Raw genomic sequence first — 21,662 nt, 5'->3', positions numbered from 1 at the left:
CAGAGTCTCAGCATCAGTCCTGTAGTCTCCAGCAGAGTCTCAGCATCAGTCCTGTAGTCTCCAGCAGAGTGTCAGCATCAGTACTGTAGTCTCCAGCAGAGTGTCAGCATCAGTCCTGTAGTCTCCAGCAGAGTGTCAGCATCAGTCCTGTAGTCTCCAGCAGAGTCTCAGCATCAGTCCTGTAGTCTCCAGCAGAGTGTCAGCATCAGTCCTGTAGTCTCCAGCAGAGTGTCAGCATCAGTCCTGTAGTCTCCAGCAGAGTGTCAGCATCAGTCCTGTAGTCTCCAGCAGAGTCTCAGCATCAGTCCTGTAGTCTCCGGCAGAGTGTCAGCATCAGTCCTGTAGTCTCCAGCAGAGTGTCAGCATCAGTCCTGTAGTCTCCGGCAGTGTGTCAGCATCCAGCATCAGTCCTGTAGTCTGCAGCAGAGTGTCAGCATCAGTCCTGTAGTCTCCAGCAGAGTGTCAGCATCAGTCCTGTAGTCTCCAGCAGAGTGTCAGCATCAGTCCTGTAGTCTCCAGCAGAGTGTCAGCATCAGTCCTGTAGTCTCCGGCAGTGTGTCAGCATCCAGCATCAGTCCTGTAGTCTGCAGCAGAGTGTCAGCATCAGTCCTGTAGTCTCCAGCAGAGTGTCAGCATCAGTCCTGTAGTCTCCAGCAGAGTGTCAGCATCAGTCCTGTAGTCTCCAGCAGAGTGTCAGCATCAGTCCTGTAGTCTCCAGCAGAGTGTCAGCATCAGTCCTGTAGTCTCCAGCAGAGTGTCAGCATCAGTCCTGTAGTCTCCAGCAGAGTGTCAGCATCAGTCCTGTAGTCTCCAGCAGAGTGTCAGCATCAGTCCTGTAGTCTGCAGCAGAGTGTCAGCATCAGTCCTGTAGTCTCCAGCAGAGTGTCAGCATCAGTCCTGTAGTCTCCAGCAGAGTGTCAGCATCAGTCCTGTAGTCTCCAGCAGAGTCTCAGCATCAGTCCTGTAGTCTCCAGCAGAGTCTCAGCATCAGTCCTGTAGTCTCCAGCAGAGTGTCAGCATCAGTACTGTAGTCTCCAGCAGAGTGTCAGCATCAGTCCTGTAGTCTCCAGCAGAGTGTCAGCATCAGTCCTGTAGTCTCCAGCAGAGTCTCAGCATCAGTACTGTAGTCTCCAGCAGAGTGTCAGCATCAGTCCTGTAGTCTCCAGCAGAGTGTCAGCATCAGTCCTGTAGTCTCCAGCAGAGTGTCAGCATCAGTCCTGTAGTCTCCAGCAGAGTCTCAGCATCAGTCCTGTAGTCTCCGGCAGAGTGTCAGCATCAGTCCTGTAGTCTCCAGCAGAGTGTCAGCATCAGTCCTGTAGTCTCCGGCAGTGTGTCAGCATCCAGCATCAGTCCTGTAGTCTGCAGCAGAGTGTCAGCATCAGTCCTGTAGTCTCCAGCAGAGTGTCAGCATCAGTCCTGTAGTCTCCAGCAGAGTGTCAGCATCAGTCCTGTAGTCTCCAGCAGAGTGTCAGCATCAGTCCTGTAGTCTCCGGCAGTGTGTCAGCATCCAGCATCAGTCCTGTAGTCTGCAGCAGAGTGTCAGCATCAGTCCTGTAGTCTCCAGCAGAGTGTCAGCATCAGTCCTGTAGTCTCCAGCAGAGTGTCAGCATCAGTCCTGTAGTCTCCAGCAGAGTGTCAGCATCAGTCCTGTAGTCTCCAGCAGAGTGTCAGCATCAGTCCTGTAGTCTCCAGCAGAGTGTCAGCATCAGTCCTGTAGTCTCCAGCAGAGTGGCAGCATCAGTCCTGTAGTCTCCAGCAGAGTGGCAGCATCAGTCCTGTAGTCTCCAGCAGAGTGTCAGCATCAGTCCTGTAGTCTCCGGCAGTGTGTCAGCATCCAGCATCAGTCCTGTAGTCTGCAGCAGAGTGTCAGCATCAGTCCTGTAGTCTCCGGCAGAGTGTCAGCATCAGTCCTGTAGTCTCCAGCAGAGTGTCGGCATCAGTGCTGTAGTCTCCAGCAGAGTGTCAGCATCAGTCCTGTAGTCTCCAGCAGAGTGTCAGCATCAGTCCTGTAGTCTCCAGCAGAGTGTCAGCATCAGTCCTGTAGTCTCCAGCAGAGTGTCGGCATCAGTCCTGTAGTCTCCAGCAGAGTGTCAGCATCAGTCCTGTAGTCTCCAGCAGAGTGCCAGCATCAGTCCTGTAGTCTCCGGCAGAGTGTCAGCATCAGTCCTGTAGTCTCCAGCAGAGTGTCAGCATCAGTCCTGTAGTCTCCAGCAGAGTGTCAGCATCCAGCATCAGTCCTGTAGTCTCCAGCAGAGTGTCGGCATCAGTCCTGTAGTCTCCAGCAGAGTGTCAGCATCAGTCCTGTAGTCTCCAGCAGAGTGTCGGCATCAGTACTGTAGTCTCCAACAGAGTGTCAGCATCAGTCCTGTAGTCTCCAGCAGAGTGTCAGCATCAGTCCTGTAGTCTCCAGCAGAGTGTCAGCATCAGTACTGTAGTCTCCAACAGAGTGTCAGCATCAGTCCTGTAGTCTCCAGCAGAGTGTCAGCATCAGTACTGTAGTCTCCAACAGAGTGTCAGCATCAGTCCTGTAGTCTCCAGCAGAGTGTCAGCATCAGTCCTGTAGTCTCCAGCAGAGTGTCGGCATCAGTCCTGTAGTCTCCAGCAGAGTGTCGGCATCAGTCCTGTAGTCTCCAGCAGAGTGTCAGCATCAGTCCTGTAGTCTCCAGCAGAGTGTCGGCATCAGTACTGTAGTCTCCAACAGAGTGTCAGCATCAGTCCTGTAGTCTCCAGCAGAGTGTCAGCATCAGTCCTGTAGTCTCCAGCAGAGTGTCGGCATCAGTCCTGTAGTCTCCAGCAGAGTGTCGGCATCAGTCCTGTAGTCTCCAGCAGAGTGTCAGCATCAGTCCTGTAGTCTCCAGCAGAGTGTCGGCATCAGTCCTGTAGTCTCCAGCAGAGTGTCAGCATCAGTCCTGTAGTCTCCAGCAGAGTGTCGGCATCAGTCCTGTAGTCTCCAGCAGAGTGTCGGCATCAGTCCTGTAGTCTCCAGCAGAGTGTCAGCATCAGTCCTGTAGTCTCCAACAGAGTGTCAGCATCAGTCCTGTAGTCTCCAGCAGAGTGTCAGCATCAGTGCTGTAGTCTCCAGCAGAGTGTCAGCATCAGTCCTGTAGTCTCCGGCAGAGTGCCAGCATCAGTCCTGTAGTCTCCGGCAGAGTGTCAGCATCAGTCCTGTAGTCTCCAGCAGAGTGTCAGCATCAGTCCTGTAGTCTCCAGCAGAGTGTCAGCATCAGTCCTGTAGTCTCCAGCAGAGTGTCAGCATCAGTCCTGTAGTCTCCAGCAGAGTGTCAGCATCAGTACTGTAGTCTCCAGCAGAGTGTCAGCATCAGTCCTGTAGTCTCCAGCAGAGTGTCAGCATCAGTCCTGTAGTCTCCAGCAGAGTCTCAGCATCAGTCCTGTAGTCTCCAGCAGAGTGTCAGCATCAGTCCTGTAGTCTCCAGCAGAGTGTCAGCATCAGTCCTGTAGTCTCCAGCAGAGTGTCAGCATCAGTCCTGTAGTCTCCAGCAGAGTCTCAGCATCAGTCCTGTAGTCTCCGGCAGAGTGTCAGCATCAGTCCTGTAGTCTCCAGCAGAGTGTCAGCATCAGTCCTGTAGTCTCCGGCAGTGTGTCAGCATCCAGCATCAGTCCTGTAGTCTGCAGCAGAGTGTCAGCATCAGTCCTGTAGTCTCCAGCAGAGTGTCAGCATCAGTCCTGTAGTCTCCAGCAGAGTGTCAGCATCAGTCCTGTAGTCTCCAGCAGAGTGTCAGCATCAGTCCTGTAGTCTCCGGCAGTGTGTCAGCATCCAGCATCAGTCCTGTAGTCTGCAGCAGAGTGTCAGCATCAGTCCTGTAGTCTCCAGCAGAGTGTCAGCATCAGTCCTGTAGTCTCCAGCAGAGTGTCAGCATCAGTCCTGTAGTCTCCAGCAGAGTGTCAGCATCAGTCCTGTAGTCTCCAGCAGAGTGTCAGCATCAGTCCTGTAGTCTCCAGCAGAGTGTCAGCATCAGTCCTGTAGTCTCCAGCAGAGTGTCAGCATCAGTCCTGTAGTCTCCAGCAGAGTGTCAGCATCAGTCCTGTAGTCTGCAGCAGAGTGTCAGCATCAGTCCTGTAGTCTCCAGCAGAGTGTCAGCATCAGTCCTGTAGTCTCCAGCAGAGTGTCAGCATCAGTCCTGTAGTCTCCAGCAGAGTCTCAGCATCAGTCCTGTAGTCTCCAGCAGAGTCTCAGCATCAGTCCTGTAGTCTCCAGCAGAGTGTCAGCATCAGTACTGTAGTCTCCAGCAGAGTGTCAGCATCAGTCCTGTAGTCTCCAGCAGAGTGTCAGCATCAGTCCTGTAGTCTCCAGCAGAGTCTCAGCATCAGTCCTGTAGTCTCCAGCAGAGTGTCAGCATCAGTCCTGTAGTCTCCAGCAGAGTGTCAGCATCAGTCCTGTAGTCTCCAGCAGAGTGTCAGCATCAGTCCTGTAGTCTCCAGCAGAGTCTCAGCATCAGTCCTGTAGTCTCCGGCAGAGTGTCAGCATCAGTCCTGTAGTCTCCAGCAGAGTGTCAGCATCAGTCCTGTAGTCTCCGGCAGTGTGTCAGCATCCAGCATCAGTCCTGTAGTCTGCAGCAGAGTGTCAGCATCAGTCCTGTAGTCTCCAGCAGAGTGTCAGCATCAGTCCTGTAGTCTCCAGCAGAGTGTCAGCATCAGTCCTGTAGTCTCCAGCAGAGTGTCAGCATCAGTCCTGTAGTCTCCGGCAGTGTGTCAGCATCCAGCATCAGTCCTGTAGTCTGCAGCAGAGTGTCAGCATCAGTCCTGTAGTCTCCAGCAGAGTGTCAGCATCAGTCCTGTAGTCTCCAGCAGAGTGTCAGCATCAGTCCTGTAGTCTCCAGCAGAGTGTCAGCATCAGTCCTGTAGTCTCCAGCAGAGTGTCAGCATCAGTCCTGTAGTCTCCAGCAGAGTGTCAGCATCAGTCCTGTAGTCTCCAGCAGAGTGGCAGCATCAGTCCTGTAGTCTCCAGCAGAGTGGCAGCATCAGTCCTGTAGTCTCCAGCAGAGTGTCAGCATCAGTCCTGTAGTCTCCGGCAGTGTGTCAGCATCCAGCATCAGTCCTGTAGTCTGCAGCAGAGTGTCAGCATCAGTCCTGTAGTCTCCGGCAGAGTGTCAGCATCAGTCCTGTAGTCTCCAGCAGAGTGTCGGCATCAGTGCTGTAGTCTCCAGCAGAGTGTCAGCATCAGTCCTGTAGTCTCCAGCAGAGTGTCAGCATCAGTCCTGTAGTCTCCAGCAGAGTGTCAGCATCAGTCCTGTAGTCTCCAGCAGAGTGTCGGCATCAGTCCTGTAGTCTCCAGCAGAGTGTCAGCATCAGTCCTGTAGTCTCCAGCAGAGTGCCAGCATCAGTCCTGTAGTCTCCGGCAGAGTGTCAGCATCAGTCCTGTAGTCTCCAGCAGAGTGTCAGCATCAGTCCTGTAGTCTCCAGCAGAGTGTCAGCATCCAGCATCAGTCCTGTAGTCTCCAGCAGAGTGTCGGCATCAGTCCTGTAGTCTCCAGCAGAGTGTCAGCATCAGTCCTGTAGTCTCCAGCAGAGTGTCGGCATCAGTACTGTAGTCTCCAACAGAGTGTCAGCATCAGTCCTGTAGTCTCCAGCAGAGTGTCAGCATCAGTCCTGTAGTCTCCAGCAGAGTGTCAGCATCAGTACTGTAGTCTCCAACAGAGTGTCAGCATCAGTCCTGTAGTCTCCAGCAGAGTGTCAGCATCAGTACTGTAGTCTCCAACAGAGTGTCAGCATCAGTCCTGTAGTCTCCAGCAGAGTGTCAGCATCAGTCCTGTAGTCTCCAGCAGAGTGTCGGCATCAGTCCTGTAGTCTCCAGCAGAGTGTCGGCATCAGTCCTGTAGTCTCCAGCAGAGTGTCAGCATCAGTCCTGTAGTCTCCAGCAGAGTGTCGGCATCAGTACTGTAGTCTCCAACAGAGTGTCAGCATCAGTCCTGTAGTCTCCAGCAGAGTGTCAGCATCAGTCCTGTAGTCTCCAGCAGAGTGTCGGCATCAGTCCTGTAGTCTCCAGCAGAGTGTCGGCATCAGTCCTGTAGTCTCCAGCAGAGTGTCAGCATCAGTCCTGTAGTCTCCAGCAGAGTGTCGGCATCAGTCCTGTAGTCTCCAGCAGAGTGTCAGCATCAGTCCTGTAGTCTCCAGCAGAGTGTCGGCATCAGTCCTGTAGTCTCCAGCAGAGTGTCGGCATCAGTCCTGTAGTCTCCAGCAGAGTGTCAGCATCAGTCCTGTAGTCTCCAACAGAGTGTCAGCATCAGTCCTGTAGTCTCCAGCAGAGTGTCAGCATCAGTGCTGTAGTCTCCAGCAGAGTGTCAGCATCAGTCCTGTAGTCTCCGGCAGAGTGCCAGCATCAGTCCTGTAGTCTCCGGCAGAGTGTCAGCATCAGTCCTGTAGTCTCCAGCAGAGTGTCAGCATCAGTCCTGTAGTCTCCAGCAGAGTGTCAGCATCAGTCCTGTAGTCTCCAGCAGAGTGTCAGCATCAGTCCTGTAGTCTCCAGCAGAGTGTCAGCATCAGTCCTGTAGTCTCCAGCAGAGTGTCAGCATCAGTCCTGTAGTCTCCAGCAGAGTGTCAGCATCAGTGCTGTAGTCTCCAGCAGAGTGTCAGCATCAGTCCTGTAGTCCTCTAGATGATGAAGACCATCCAACTAGATAATAATAATATATCCCATTTAGCAGACGCTTTTGTCCAAAGCGACTTACAAGTCGGCTGGGGCCACTACTTTTACATATGGGTGGCCCCAGCAGGAATCGAACCCACGACGCTTGGCGTTGCAAGCGCCATGCTCTACCGACTGAGCCACACACATCATCCAGATGATGAAGACCATCCAGCTAGATGATGAAGACCATCCAGCTAGATGATGAAGACCATCCAACGAGATGATGAAGTCCATCCATCCAGATGATGAAGACCATCCAGCTAGATGATGAAGACCATCCAGCTAGATGATGAAGACCATCCAGCTAGATGATGAAGACCATCCAATGAGATGATGAAGCCCATCCATCCAGATGATGAAGACCATCCATCCAGATGATGAAGACCATCCAGCTAGATGATGAAGACCATCCAGCTAGATGATGAAGACCATCCAACTAGATGAAGAAGACCAGCTAGATGATGAAGGGTTATTTTGTTGTGTTTGTAGCACAAGGGGATGTGTGAAACGCAGTCCTCAGACGTGTCCTGCTTCTGTCTCCTCAATAGTTAGCTTTTGATGTGGCGCGATCTCCAGCTGGGTCTGACTGTAATAGAACGCAGTATTAAACACAGCAGACAGGTACCACAGGCTGTAATCTGACTGTAATCAGAGCAATACCCAGGCAGGGCTCAACGGAGCTGATAAGCATCAGTCTGTTAGTGTTCTGTGGCGCGTCGCATTACGTGTTGAACCAGCGAGGAGGTGAAGTGACACCGCAGGCTGACCGTGATCTGGTGTCAGATCTCCTCAGGGACACGTCAGAACGTAATCTGGTGTCAGATCTCCTCAGGGACACGTCAGAACGTAATCTGGCCTCAGATCTCCTCAGGGACACGTCAGAACGTAATCTGGTGTCAGATCTCCTCAGGGACACGTCAGAACGTAATCTGGTGTCAGATCTTCTCAGGGACACGTCAGAACGTAATCTGGCCTCAGATCTCCTCAGGGACACGTCAGAACGTAATCTGGCCTCAGATCTCCTCAGGGACACGTCAGAACGTAATCTGGTGTCAGATCTCCTCAGGGACACGTCAGAATGTAATCTGGTGTCAGATCTCCTCAGGGACACGTCAGAACGTAATCTGGCGTCAGATCTCCTCAGGGACACGTCAGAACGTAATCTGGTGTCAGATCTCCTCAGGGACACGTCAGAACGTAATCTGGTGTCAGATCTCCTCAGGGACACGTCAGAACGTAATCTGGTGTCAGAACTCCTCAGGGACACGTCAGAACGTAATCTGGTGTCAGATCTTCTCAGGGACACGTCAGAACGTAATCTGGCCTCAGATCTCCTCAGGGACACGTCAGAACGTAATCTGGCCTCAGATCTCCTCAGGGACACGTCAGAACGTAATCTGGTGTCAGATCTCCTCAGGGACACGTCAGAATGTAATCTGGTGTCAGATCTCCTCAGGGACACGTCAGAACGTAATCTGGCGTCAGATCTCCTCAGGGACACGTCAGAACGTAATCTGGTGTCAGATCTCCTCAGGGACACGTCAGAACGTAATCTGGTGTCAGATCTCCTCAGGGACACGTCAGAACGTAATCTGGTGTCAGATCTTCTCAGGGACACGTCAGAACGTAATCTGGTGTCAGATCTCCTCAGGGACACGTCAGAACGTAATCTGGTGTCAGATCTCCTCAGGGACACGTCAGAACGTAATCTGGTGTCAGATCTCCTCAGGGACACGTCAGAACGTAATCTGGTGTCAGATCTCCTCAGGGACACGTCAGAACGTAATCTGGTGTCAGATCTCCTCAGGGACACGTCAGAACGTAATCTGGTGTCAGATCTCCTCAGGGACACGTCAGAACGTAATCTGGTGTCAGATCTCCTCAGGGACACGTCAGAACGTAATCTGGTGTCAGATCTCCTCAGGGACACGTCAGAATGTAATCTGGTGTCAGATCTCCTCAGGGACACGTCAGAACGTAATCTGGCCTCAGATCTCCTCAGGGACACGTCAGAACGTAATCTGGCCTCAGATCTCCTCAGGGACACGTCAGAACGTAATCTGGTCTCAGATCTCCTCAGGGACACGTCAGAACGTAATCTGGTGTCAGATCTCCTCAGGGACACGTCAGAACGTAATCTAGTGTCAGATCTCCTCAGGGACACGTCAGAACGTAATCTGGCCTCAGATCTCCTCAGGGACACGTCAGAACGTAATCTGGCCTCAGATCTCCTCAGGGACACGTCAGAACGTAATCTGGCCTCAGATCTCAGGGACACGTCAGAACGTAATCTGGCCTCAGATCTCCTCAGGGACACGTCAGAACGTAATCTGGCCTCAGATCTCCTCAGGGACACGTCAGAACGTAATCTGGTGTCAGATCTCCTCAGGGACACGTCAGAACGTAATCTGGCCTCAGATCTCCTCGGGGACACGTCAGAACGTAATCTGGTGTCAGATCTCCTCAGGGACACGTCAGAACATAATCTGGTGTCAGATCTCCTCAGGGACACATCAGAACGTAATCTGGTGTCAAATCTCCTCAGGGACACGTCAGAACGTAATCTGGCCTCAGATCTCCTCAGGGACACGTCAGAACGTAATCTGGTGTCAGATCTCCTCAGGGACACGTCAGAACGTAGTCTGGTGTCAAATCTCCCCAGGGACACGTCAGAACATAATCTGGCCTCAGATCTCCTCAGGGACACGTCAGAACGTAATCTGGCCTCAGATCTCCTCAGGGACACGTCAGAACGTAATCTGGCGTCAGATCTCCTCAGGGACACGTCAGAACGTAATCTGGTGTCAGATCTCCTCAGGGACACGTCAGAACGTAATCTGGTGTCAGATCTCCTCAGGGACACGTCAGAACGTAATCTGGCCTCAGATCTCCTCAGGGACACGTCAGAACGTAATCTGGCGTCAGATCTCCTCAGGGACACGTCAGAACGTAATCTGGCCTCAGATCTCCTCAGGGACACGTCAGAACGTAATCTGGCCTCAGATCTCCTCAGGGACACGTCAGAACGTAATCTGGCCTCAGATCTCCTCAGGGACACGTCAGAACGTAATCTGGCCTCAGATCTCCTCTAGGACACGTCAGAACGTAATCTGGCCTCAGATCTCCTCAGGGACACGTCAGAACGTAATCTGGCCTCAGATCTCCTCAGGGACACGTCAGAACGTAATCTGGCCTCAGATCTCCTCTGGGACACGTCAGAACGTAATCTGGTGTCAGATCTCCTCAGGGACACGTCAGAACGTAATCTGGCCTCAGATCTCCTCAGGGACACGTCAGAACGTAATCTGGCCTCAGATCTCCTCAGGGACACGTCAGAACATAATCTGGCCTCAGATCTCCTCAGGGACACGTCAGAAAATAATCTGGTGTCAGATCTCCTCAGGGACACGTCAGAACGTAATCTGGCCTCAGATCTCCTCAGGGACACGTCAGAACGTAATCTGGCCTCAGATCTCCTCAGGGACACGTCAGAACGTAATCTGGCCTCAGATCTCCTCAGGGACACGTCAGAACGTAATCTGGTGTCAGATCTCCTCAGGGACACGTCAGAACGTAATCTGGCCTCAGATCTCCTCAGGGACACGTCAGAACGTAATCTGGTGTCAGATCTCCTCAGGGACACGTCAGAACGTAATCTGGTGTCAGATCTCCTCAGGGACACGTCAGAACGTAATCTGGCCTCAGATCTCCTCAGGGACACGTCAGAACGTAATCTGGCCTCAGATCTCCTCAGGGACACGTCAGAACGTAATCTGGTGTCAGATCTCTTCAGGGACACGTCAGAACGTAATCTGGTGTCAGATCTCCTCAGGGACACGTCAGAACGTAATCTGGTGTCAGATCTCCTCAGGGACACGTCAGAACGTAGGCATCACCCAGAGCTGATCTGATAAACATCAATCTGTCTGTCTTCTGTTGCCAAATTACGTTGACGATAAGTAAGGAAATAAAATTAAAACACCTTTTTTTTTGCAGATAAAGTTCTTTTTGCTGTTTAAGTGTTTAGGATTCGTCTAAATCCTAAATCCTGTTTAAGATTCCTCTGTGTGGATTTTCTTGCTTGTATTTCAGATCATCCCTACTGTACTGGTTTGTGTTTGCTGTAGTTGGTGCCCTCCATCTTGTCATCCTTTTGACCAATCAAATCAGATCACCTCGCAACCATTACGTCTTTATTCCCTTCATTTGAGATGACTGATTAAATATTTTATTATTTAAAAATGAGTTTTTATGTAAAAAAAATATTTATTTTTTTATTTTTTAAATACCTATGACATTACACATTGACATAATCCATTTAAAACTTTAAAAAAATGTTGTTGTTTTTTTTATTCAACCTTGTTTTAACAAATAAAGGTTGAACAAATTCTTATTTACAATGACGGCCTCCCCCGGCCAAACCCAGACGATGCTGGGCCAATTGTACACCTATTGGACTCCCAATGTGATTCAGCCTCGATTTCGAACCACCTCTTGCACCTCTTGCACTGAGATGCAGTGCCTTAGCCAGCTGCGCCACTTTGGAGCCCAGCTTCACCTACAGTAAAATTGGTGTATGACTTAATTTTATGGATAGGAGTGGTACAAAGGTTCTTGTGCGTTGATCGGCACACCGAAGATGGCATTAACGATACGTCATTAGATAAAGAGGTCATTAACGATACGTCATTAGATAAAGAGGTCATTAACGATACATCATTAGATAAAGACAACATTAACAATACGTTGTAAGATAAAGACAACATTAACGATACGTTATTAGATAAAGAGGGCGTTAACGATACGTCATTAGATAAAGAGGGCGTTAACAATACGTCATTAGATAGAGGTCATTGACAATACGTCATTAGATAGAGGTCATTGACAATACGTCATTAGATAAAGAGGTCATTAACGATACGTCATTAGATAAAGACGACATTAACAATACGACATTAGATAAAGAGGTCATTAACGATACGTCATTAGATAAAGAGGTCATTAACGATATGTCATTAGATAAAGAGGTCATTAACGATACGTCATTAGATAAAGAGGTCATTAACGGTACGTCATTAGATAAAGACGACCACTTCTAAGAGACTAATTTCACACCATAACCTGCTGAATTTGAAATATAACTTTTCTTTAATTTTTGACTTTGGCACAAATTCAAATGTGGCACTGACTCGCCCCTTTGGATGTGTGTTTCAGCACTGTCTCAGTGAAGAGTTAAGGCATTCGATTAGCCACGTGCGACATGCATGCGCAGTTACAAACCTGCTAGAGTTAGCGACAGGCGGAAGAGCAATATCCATTGTCTTAGTATGGATGAAGCCTGAGCTGGAATGTGAAGCTAACTGAAACTGGCTAGTTTTAGAAAACCCCTCAATAGATCTCACTTCAGTCGTAGTTCCACCCCTCTGGTTGGAGGATTCCAGATTTCCTGTTTAATCCCTCCTGATTCCCAGAATATTTCAACAGCGATTTCAACGTGTGGATTTGGGGGAAAGTGAGCAGGATGTTTGAACCCCATTCCCACTCTCTCCCTCATCTCCTGCAGGTGCTCGACATTAAGAAGAAGCTGAAGCAGTCCAAAAGGTTCTGGTCCAACCTGCCAGATGAGATCTGTATTAAAGACAAGTTGACCGAGTCAGATGAAGAGCAGTGTTGGAACAGTCACGCCAAGGCCAGGTGAGAGGTGTTCAGATCACGCACCTGTAGAACTACACTAACTAGTCCTACAACTAATCTGATGAGGTCTGAACAGTGCTGGAACAGTCACGCCAAGGCCAGGTGAGAGGTGTTCAGATCACGCACGTGTAGAACTACAATAACTAGTCCTACAACTAGTCTGACGAGGTCTGAGCAGTGCTGGAGACCCTCAGTCATCCAATATAACTACACTAACCAGTACTACAGCCAGTCTGACGAGGTCTGAGCAGTGCTGGAGACCCTCAGTCATCCAATATAACTACACTAACCAGTACTACAGCCAGTCTGACGAGGTCTGAACAGTGCTGGAGACCTTCAGCTGATCCAGAACTATGGTACTATGGTCCTTGGTACAGGACAAGAGAGAACCAGTACTACAGCCAGTCTGACGAGGTCTGAACAGTGCTGGAGACCTTCAGCTGATCCAGAACTATGGTACTATGGTCCTTGGTACAGGACAAGAGAGAACCAGTACTACAGCCAGTCTGATGAGATCTGAACAGTGCTGGAGACCCTCAGCTGATCCAGAACTATGGTACTATGGTCCTTGGTACAGGACAAGAGAGAACCAGTACTACAGCCAGTCTGATGAGATCTGAACAGTGCTGGAGACCCTCAGCTGATCCAGAACTATGGTACTATGGTCCTTGGTACAGGACAAGAGAGAACCAGTACTACAGCCAAGGCCAGATAAGGCAGACACACTATTTACCTGTCAATCTCTGACACTTTATGGATATGGTGAGATGTTCTCATCTACTACTGTAGGACTGGATCAGGGAGAGAGGACGTGTTTATAACTGCTTGGAATGAAAGCCAGAACCACCCTATCTCTCAACCCCCCCATCCCCTCTCCCAGCTAGTCGAGGCATTTTTGGCCTCACACATCACAGTCCCTGGTCACCACATCACAGTCCCTGGTCACCACAGCACAGTCCTTGGTCACCACAGCACAGTCCGTGGTCACCACAGCACAGGGTCTGGTCACCACAGCACAGGGTCTGGTCACCACAGCACAGTCCCTGGTCACCACATCACAGTCTCTGGTCACCACAGCACAGGGTCTGGTCACCACAGCACAGGGTCTGGTCACCACAGCACAGGGTCTGGTCACCACAGCACAGTCCCTGGTCACCACAGCACAGGGTCTGGTCACCACAGCACAGGGTCTGGTCACCACAGCACAGGGTCTGGTCACCACAGCACAGGGTCTGGTCACCACATCACAGTCCCTGGTCACCACAGCACAGTCCCTGGTCACCACAGCTGTCTGTCTGTCTGTCTGTCTGTCTGTCTGTCTGTCTGTCTGTCTGTCTGTTAGAACTGGAGAGGACTGGATCAGGGAGGGAGGACCCAGCAGAACTGTAGAGGACTGGATCAGGGAGAGAGGACCCAGCAGAACTGTAGAGGACTGGATCAGGGAGAGAGGACCCAGCAGAACTGTAGAGGACTGGATCAGGGAGAGAGGACCCAGCAGAACTGTAGAGGACTGGATCAGGGAGAGAGGACCCAGTAGAACTGTAGAGGACTGGATCAGGGAGAGAGGACCCAGCAGAACTGTAGAGGACTGGATCAGGGAGAGAGGACCCAGTAGAACTCTAGAGGACTGGATCAGGGAGAGAGGACCCAGTAGAACTGTAGAGGACTGGATCAGGGAGAGAGGACCCAGTAGAACTGTAGAGGACTGGATCAGGGAGGGAGGACCTAGTAGAAGTGTAGAGGACTGGATCAGGGAGGGTAGAAGTGTAGAGGACTGGATCAGGGAGGGAGGACCCAGTAGAACTGTAGAGGACTGGATCAGGCAGAGAGGACCCAGCAGAACTGTAGAGCACTGGATCAGGGAGAGAGTACCCAGCAGAACTGTAGAGGACTGGATCAGGGAGAGAGTACCCAGCAGAACTGTAGAGGATTGGATCAGGGAGAGAGGACCCAGTAGAACTGTAGAGGACTGGATCAGGAAGAGAGGACCCAGTAGGACTGTAGATGACAGCTACTCTGAATGCTGGAGAACCTCTTCAGGACCACTGACAGCTGCTCTCTGAGTGATGGAGAACCTCCTCCGGACCACTGACAGCTACACTGAATGCTGGAGAACCTCCTCAGGACCACTGACAGCTGCTCTCTGAGTGATGGAGAACCTCTTCAGGACCACTGACAGCTGCTCACTGAGTGATGGATAACCTCTTCAGGACCACTGACAGCTGCTCCCTGAGTGATGGAGAACCTCTTCAGGACCACTGACAGCTGCTCACTGAATGCTGGAGAACTTCTTCAGGACCACTGACAGCTGCTCACTGAGTGATGGAGAACCTCCTCAGGACCACTGACAGCTGCTCTCTGAGTGATGGAGAACCTCCTCAGGACCACTGACAGCTGCTCTCTGAGTGATGGAGAACCTCTTCAGGACCACTGACAGCTGCTCCCTGAGTGATGGAGAACCTCCTCAGGACCACTGACAGCTGCTCTCTGAATGCTGGAGAACCTCCTCAGGACCACTGACAGCTGCTCATTATATGATGGAGAACCTCCTCAGGACCACTGACAGCTGCTCTCTGAATGATGGAGAACCTCCTCAGGACCACTGACAGCTGCTCTCTGAATGATGGAGAACCTCCTCAGGACCACTGACAGCTGCTCTCTGAGTGATGGAGAACCTCCTCAGGACCACTGACAGCTGCTCTCTGAATGATGGAGAACCTCCTCAGGACCACTGACAGCTGCTCTCTGAATGATGGAGAACCTCCTCAGGACCACTGACAGCTGCTCACTGAATGCTGGAGAATGCTCCACACGATCCAGATAATTGAATAATTTCCTGCCAAATGAAATGTGATTGTCTTTTAATATGTCTTCCTCAGACATGTTTCTTAACTGGCGTTGTTGTAATCCTCCCAGGTATTTTCCTGAGGTGGTAAAGGACGGCCTCACCAACCAGCTGAACAACCCAGAGGTGGCGGTGGACATCACGAGACCAGACACTCTGATTCGCCAACAGATCATGACACTCAGAGTGATGACCAACAAGCTGAGAAACGCCTACAACGGCAACGACATCTTCTTTCAGGACTCCAGTAAGTCAGCCGCATTGTGTTCCAAACGGTACCCTGTTCTCTCTGTAGTGCACTACCTTGAACAGAGTCCCTAGGGAATAGGGCTCTATTCTCTCTGTAGTGCACTACCTTGAACAGGGTCCATAGGGAATAGGGCTCTATTCTCTCTGTAGTGCACTACCTTGAACAGAGTCCCTAGGGAATAGGGCTCTATTCTCTCTGTAGTGCACTACCTTGAACAGGGTCCATAGGGAATAGGGCTCTATTCTCTCTGTAGTGCACTACCAGGGCCCATAGGGAATAGGGCTCTATTCTCTCTGTAGTGCACTACCTTGAACAGGGCCCATAGGGAATAGGGCTCTATTCTCTCTGTAGTGCACTACCTTGAACAGGGTCCATAGGGAATAGGGCTCTATTCTCTCTGTAGTGCACTACCTTGAACAGGGCCCATAGGGAATAGGGCTCTATTCTCTCTGTAGTGCACTACCAGGGCCCATAGGGAATAGGGCTCTATTCTCTCTGTAGTGCACTACCTTGAACAGGGCCCATAGGGAATAGGGCTCTATTCTCTCTGTAGTGCACTACCAGGGCCCATAGGGAATAGGGCTCTATTCACTCTGTAGTGCACTACCTTGAACAGGGCCCATAGGGAATAGGGCTCTATTCTCTCTGTAGTGCACTACCTTGAACAGGGCCCATAGGGAATAGGGCTCTATTCTCTCTGTAGTGCACTACCTTGAACAGGGTCCATAGGGAATAGTGCTCTATTCTCTCTGTAGTGCACTACCTTGAACAGGGCCCATAGGGAATAGGGCGCTATTCTCTCTGTAGTGCACTACCTTGAACAGGGCCCATAGGGAATAGGGCTCTATTCTCTCTGTAGTGCACTACCTTGAACATGGTCCATAGGGAATAGTGCTCTATTCTCTCTGTAGTGCACTACCTTGAACAGGGTCCATAGGGAATAGGGCTCTATTCTCTCTGTAGTGCACTACCTTGAACAGGGTCCATAGGGAATAGGGCTCTATTCTCTCTGTAGTGCACTACCTTGAACAGGGCCCATAGGGAATAGGGCTCTATTCTCTCTGTAGTGCACTACCAGGGCCCATAGGGAATAGGGCTCTATTCTCTCTGTAGTGCACTACCTTGAACAGGGCCCATAGGGAATAGGGCTCTATTCTCTCTGTAGTGCACTACCTTGAACAGGGCCCATAGGGAATAGTGCTCTATTCTCTCTGTAGTGCACTACCTTGAACAGGGTCCATAGGGAATAGGGCTCTATTCTCTCTGTAGTGCACTACCTTGAACAGGGTCCATGGGGAATAGGGCTCTATAGTGCTCTACCTTGAACAGGGCCCATAGGGAATAGGGCTCTATTCTCTCTATAGTCTATATAACATACTGTCTAAATCAGTCTATACATTTACATTTTAGTCATTTGGCAGACTTAAATGTAAATGTAAATGTATAGACTGATTTAGACAGTGTGTTATATAGACTGATTTAGACAGTGTGTTATATAGACAGTGTTGTTATATAGACTGATTTAGACAGTGTGTTATATAGACTATAGAGAGAATAGAGCCCTATTCCCTATGGGCCCTGGTAGTGCACTACAGAGATAATAGAGGCCTATTCCCTATGGGCCATGGTAGAGCACTACAGAGAGAATGGAGCCCTATTCCCTATAGTCTATATAACAACACTGTCTATATAACACACTGTCTAAATCAGTCTATATAACACACTGTCTAAATCAGTATATATAACACACTGTCTAAATCAGTCTATATAACACACTGTCTAAATCAGTCTATATAACACGCTGTCTAAATCAGTCTATATAACACACTGTCTAAATCAGTCTATATAACACACAATCTATATAACACACTGTCTAAATCAGTATATATAACACACTGTCTAAATCAGTCTATATAACACACTGTCTAAATCAGTCTATATAACACACTATCTATATAACACACTGTCTAAATCAGTATATATAACACACTGTCTAAATCAGTCTATATAACACACTGTCTAAATCAGTCTATATAACACACAATCTATATAACACACTGTCTAAATCAGTCTATATAACACACTGTCTAAATCAGTCTATATAACACACTGTCTAAATCAGTCTATATAACACACAATCTATATAACACACTGTCTAAATCAGTCTATATAACACATGGTTTTAATCAGTCTATATAACCACACTGTCTATATAACACACTGTCTAAATCAGTCTATATAACACACTGTCTAAATCAGTCTATATAACACGCTGTCTATATAACACACTGTCTAAATAAGTCTATATAACACACTGTCTTAATCAGTCTATATAACACACTGTCTAAATCAGTCTATACAACACATTATCTATATGACACACTGTCTAAATCAGTCTATATAACATACTGTCTATATAACACACTGTCTTAATCAGTCTATATAACACACTGTCTATATGACACACTGTCTAAATCAGTCTATATAACACACTGTCTTAATCAGTCTATATAACACACTGTCTATATAACACACTGTCTTAATCACTCTATATAACACACTGTCTTAATCAGTCTATATAACACACTGTCTAAATCAGTCTATACAACACATTATTTATATGACACACTGTCTAAATCAGTCTATATAACACACTGTCTAAATCAGTCTATATAACACACTGTCTAAATCAGTCTATATAACACACAATCTATATAACACACTGTCTAAATCAGTCTATATAACACACTGTCTTAATCAGTCTATATAACACACTGTCTTAATCAGTCTATATAACACACTGTCTAAATCAGTCTATACAACACATTATCTATATGACACACTGTCTAAATCAGTCTATATAACACACAGTCTATATGACAGACTGCCTAAATCAGTTAATATACCACACTGTCTAAATCAGTCTATATGACACACAGTCTATATAACACACTGTCTAAATCAGTCTATATAACACACTGTCTAAATCAGTCTATATAACACACTGTCTATATGACACACTGTCTAAATCAGTCTATATAACACACTGTCTAAATCAGTCTATATAACACATTGTCTAAATCAGTCTATATAACACGCTGTCTAAATCAGTATATATAACACACTGTCTAAATCAGTCTATATGACACACTGTCTAAATCAGTCTATATAACCACACTGTCTATGTAACACACTGTCTAAATCAGTCTATATAACACACGGTTTTAATCAGTCTATATAACACACTGTCTATATAACACACTGTCTAAATCAGTCTATATAACACACTGTCTATATGACACACTGTCTAAATCAGTCTATATAACACACTGTCTAAATCAGTCTATATAACACACGGTCTTAATCAGTCTATATAACACACTGTCTAAATCATGTCTATATGACACAGTGTCTAAATCAGTCTATATAACATACTGTCTATATAACACACTGTCTAAATCAGTCTATATAACCACACTGTCTATGCAACACACGGTCTAATCAGTCTATATAACACACTGTCTAAATCAGTCTATATAACACACTGTCTATATGACACACTGTCTAAATCAGTCTATATAACACACTGTCTAAATCAGTCTATATAACACACTGTCTAAATCAGTCTATATAACACACTGTCTATATGACACACTGTCTAAATCAGTCTATATAACACACTGTCTAAATCAGTCTATGTAACACACTGTCTAAATCAGTCTATATAACACACTGTCTAAATCAGTCTATATGACACACTGTCTATATAACACACTGTCTAAATAAGTCTATATAACACACTGTCTATATGACACACTGTCTAAATCAGTCTATATAACACATTGTTTAAATCAGTCTATATAACACAATGTCTTAATCAGTCTATATAACACACTGTCTAAATCAGTCTATATAATACACTGTCTAAATCAGTCTATATAACACACTGTCTAAATCAGTCTATATAACACACTGTCTAAATCAGTCTATATAACACACTGTCTATATGACACACTGTCTAAATCAGTCTATATAACACACTGTCTAAATCAGTCTATATAACACACTGTCAATATGACACACTGTCTAAATCAGTCTATATAACACACAATCTATATAACACACTGTCTAAATCAGTCTATATAACACACTGTCTAAATCAGTCTATATAACACACTGTCTAAATTAGTCTATATAACACACTGTCTATATCAGTCTATATAACATGTTGTCTAAATCAGTCTATATGACACACTGTCTATATGACACACTGTCTAAATCAGTCTATATAACACACTGTCTTAATCAGTCTATATAACACATTGTCTAAATAAGTCTATATAACACAATGTCTATATAACACACTGTCTAAATCAGTCTATATAACACACTGTCTAAATCAGTCTATATAACACACTGTCTAAATCAGTCTATATAACACACTGTCTAAATCAGTCTATATAACACACTGTCTATATGACACACTGTCTAAATCAGTCTATATAACACACTGTCTAAATCAGTCTATATAACACACTGTCAATATGACACACTGTCTAAATCAGTCTATATAACACACAATCTATATAACACACTGTCTAAATCAGTCTATATAACACACTGTCTAAATCAGTCTATATAACACACTGTCTAAATTAGTCTATATAACACACTGTCTATATCAGTCTATATAACATGTTGTCTAAATCAGTCTATATGACACACTGTCTATATGACACACTGTCTAAATCAGTCTATATAACACACTGTCTTAATCAGTCTATATAACACATTGTCTAAATAAGTCTATATAACACAATGTCTATATAACACACTGTCTAAATCAGTTTATATAACACACTGTCTATATAACACACTGTCTAAATCAGTCTATATAACACACTGTCTATATGACACACTGTCTAAATCAGTCTATATAACACATTGTCTAAATCAGTTTATAGAACACACTGTCTATATAACACACTGTCTAAATCAGTCTATATAACACATTGTCTAAATCAGTCTATATAACACATTGTCTAAATCAGTCTACATAACACAATGTCTATATAACACACTGTCTAAATCAGTCTATATAACACACTGTCTATATGACACACTGTCTAAATCAGACTATATAACACACTGTCTAAATCAGTCTATATAACACACTGTCTAAATCAGTCTATATAACACATTGTCTAAATCAGTCTATATAACACGCTGTCTAAATCAGTCTATATAACACACTGTCTAAATCAGTCTATATAACACACAGTCTATATGACACACTGTCTAAATCAGTCTATATAACACACTGTCTAAATCAGTCTATATAACACACTGTCTAAATCAGTCTATATAACACACTGTCTATATAACACACTGTCTAAATCAGTCTATATAACACAGTCTATATGACACACTGTCTAAATCAGTCTATATAACACACTGTCTATATAACACACTGTCTAAATCAGTCTATATAACACAATGTCTATATAACACACTGTCTAAATCAGTCTATATAACACACTGTCTATATAACACACTGTCTAAATCAGTCTATATAACACACTGTCTATATGACTCACTGTCTAAATCAGTCTATATAACACACTGTCTAAATCAGTCTATATAACACACGGTCTGTATGATACACTTCCTAAATCAGTCTATATAACACACTGTCTAAATCAGTCTATATAACACACTGTCTATACAACACACTGTCTAAGTGAGTCTATATAACCCACGGTCTATATAACACACTGTCTAAATCAGTCTATACAACACATTGTCTAAATCAGTCTATATAACAGACTGTCTATATAAGACACTGTCCAAATCAGTCTATATAAGACACGGTCTAAATCAGTCTATATAACACATTGTCTATATGACACACTGTCTAAATCAGTCTATATAACACAATGTCTACATAACACACTGTCTAAATCAGTCTATATAACACACTGTCTAAATCAGTCTATATAACACACTGTCTAAATCTGTCTATATAACACAATGTCTATATAACACACTGTCTAAATCAGTCCATATAACACACTGTCTAAATCAGTCTATATAACACACTGTCTATATGATACACTGTCTAAATCAGTCTATATAACACACTGTCTATATGACACACTGTCTAAATCAGTCTATATAACACACTGTCTATATGACACACTGTCTAAATCAGTATATATAACACACTG

At 46.5% G+C, this 21,662-nt stretch overlaps 1 protein-coding gene across 1 annotated transcript in view; it reads left to right on the top strand.

Moving 5' to 3' along the window:
* LOC135535998 (glypican-6-like) overlaps positions 1-21,662 on the top strand; it is a 174,713-nt gene that overhangs the window by 149,089 nt on the left and 3,962 nt on the right. The window contains exons 7-8 of the mRNA XM_064962394.1: positions 12,210-12,340; positions 15,257-15,432. Coding sequence (XP_064818466.1) covers positions 12,210-12,340; positions 15,257-15,432 — 307 coding nt within the window. The remainder of the gene's footprint in view (positions 1-12,209; positions 12,341-15,256; positions 15,433-21,662) is intronic.

Source organism: Oncorhynchus masou, unplaced genomic scaffold, assembly GCF_036934945.1.
Source record: "Oncorhynchus masou masou isolate Uvic2021 unplaced genomic scaffold, UVic_Omas_1.1 unplaced_scaffold_542, whole genome shotgun sequence".
Classification (NCBI taxonomy): domain Eukaryota; kingdom Metazoa; phylum Chordata; class Actinopteri; order Salmoniformes; family Salmonidae; genus Oncorhynchus; species Oncorhynchus masou.
Note: the sequence above shows the minus strand (reverse complement) of the source record. Positions and strands in the feature narration are given on the sequence as shown.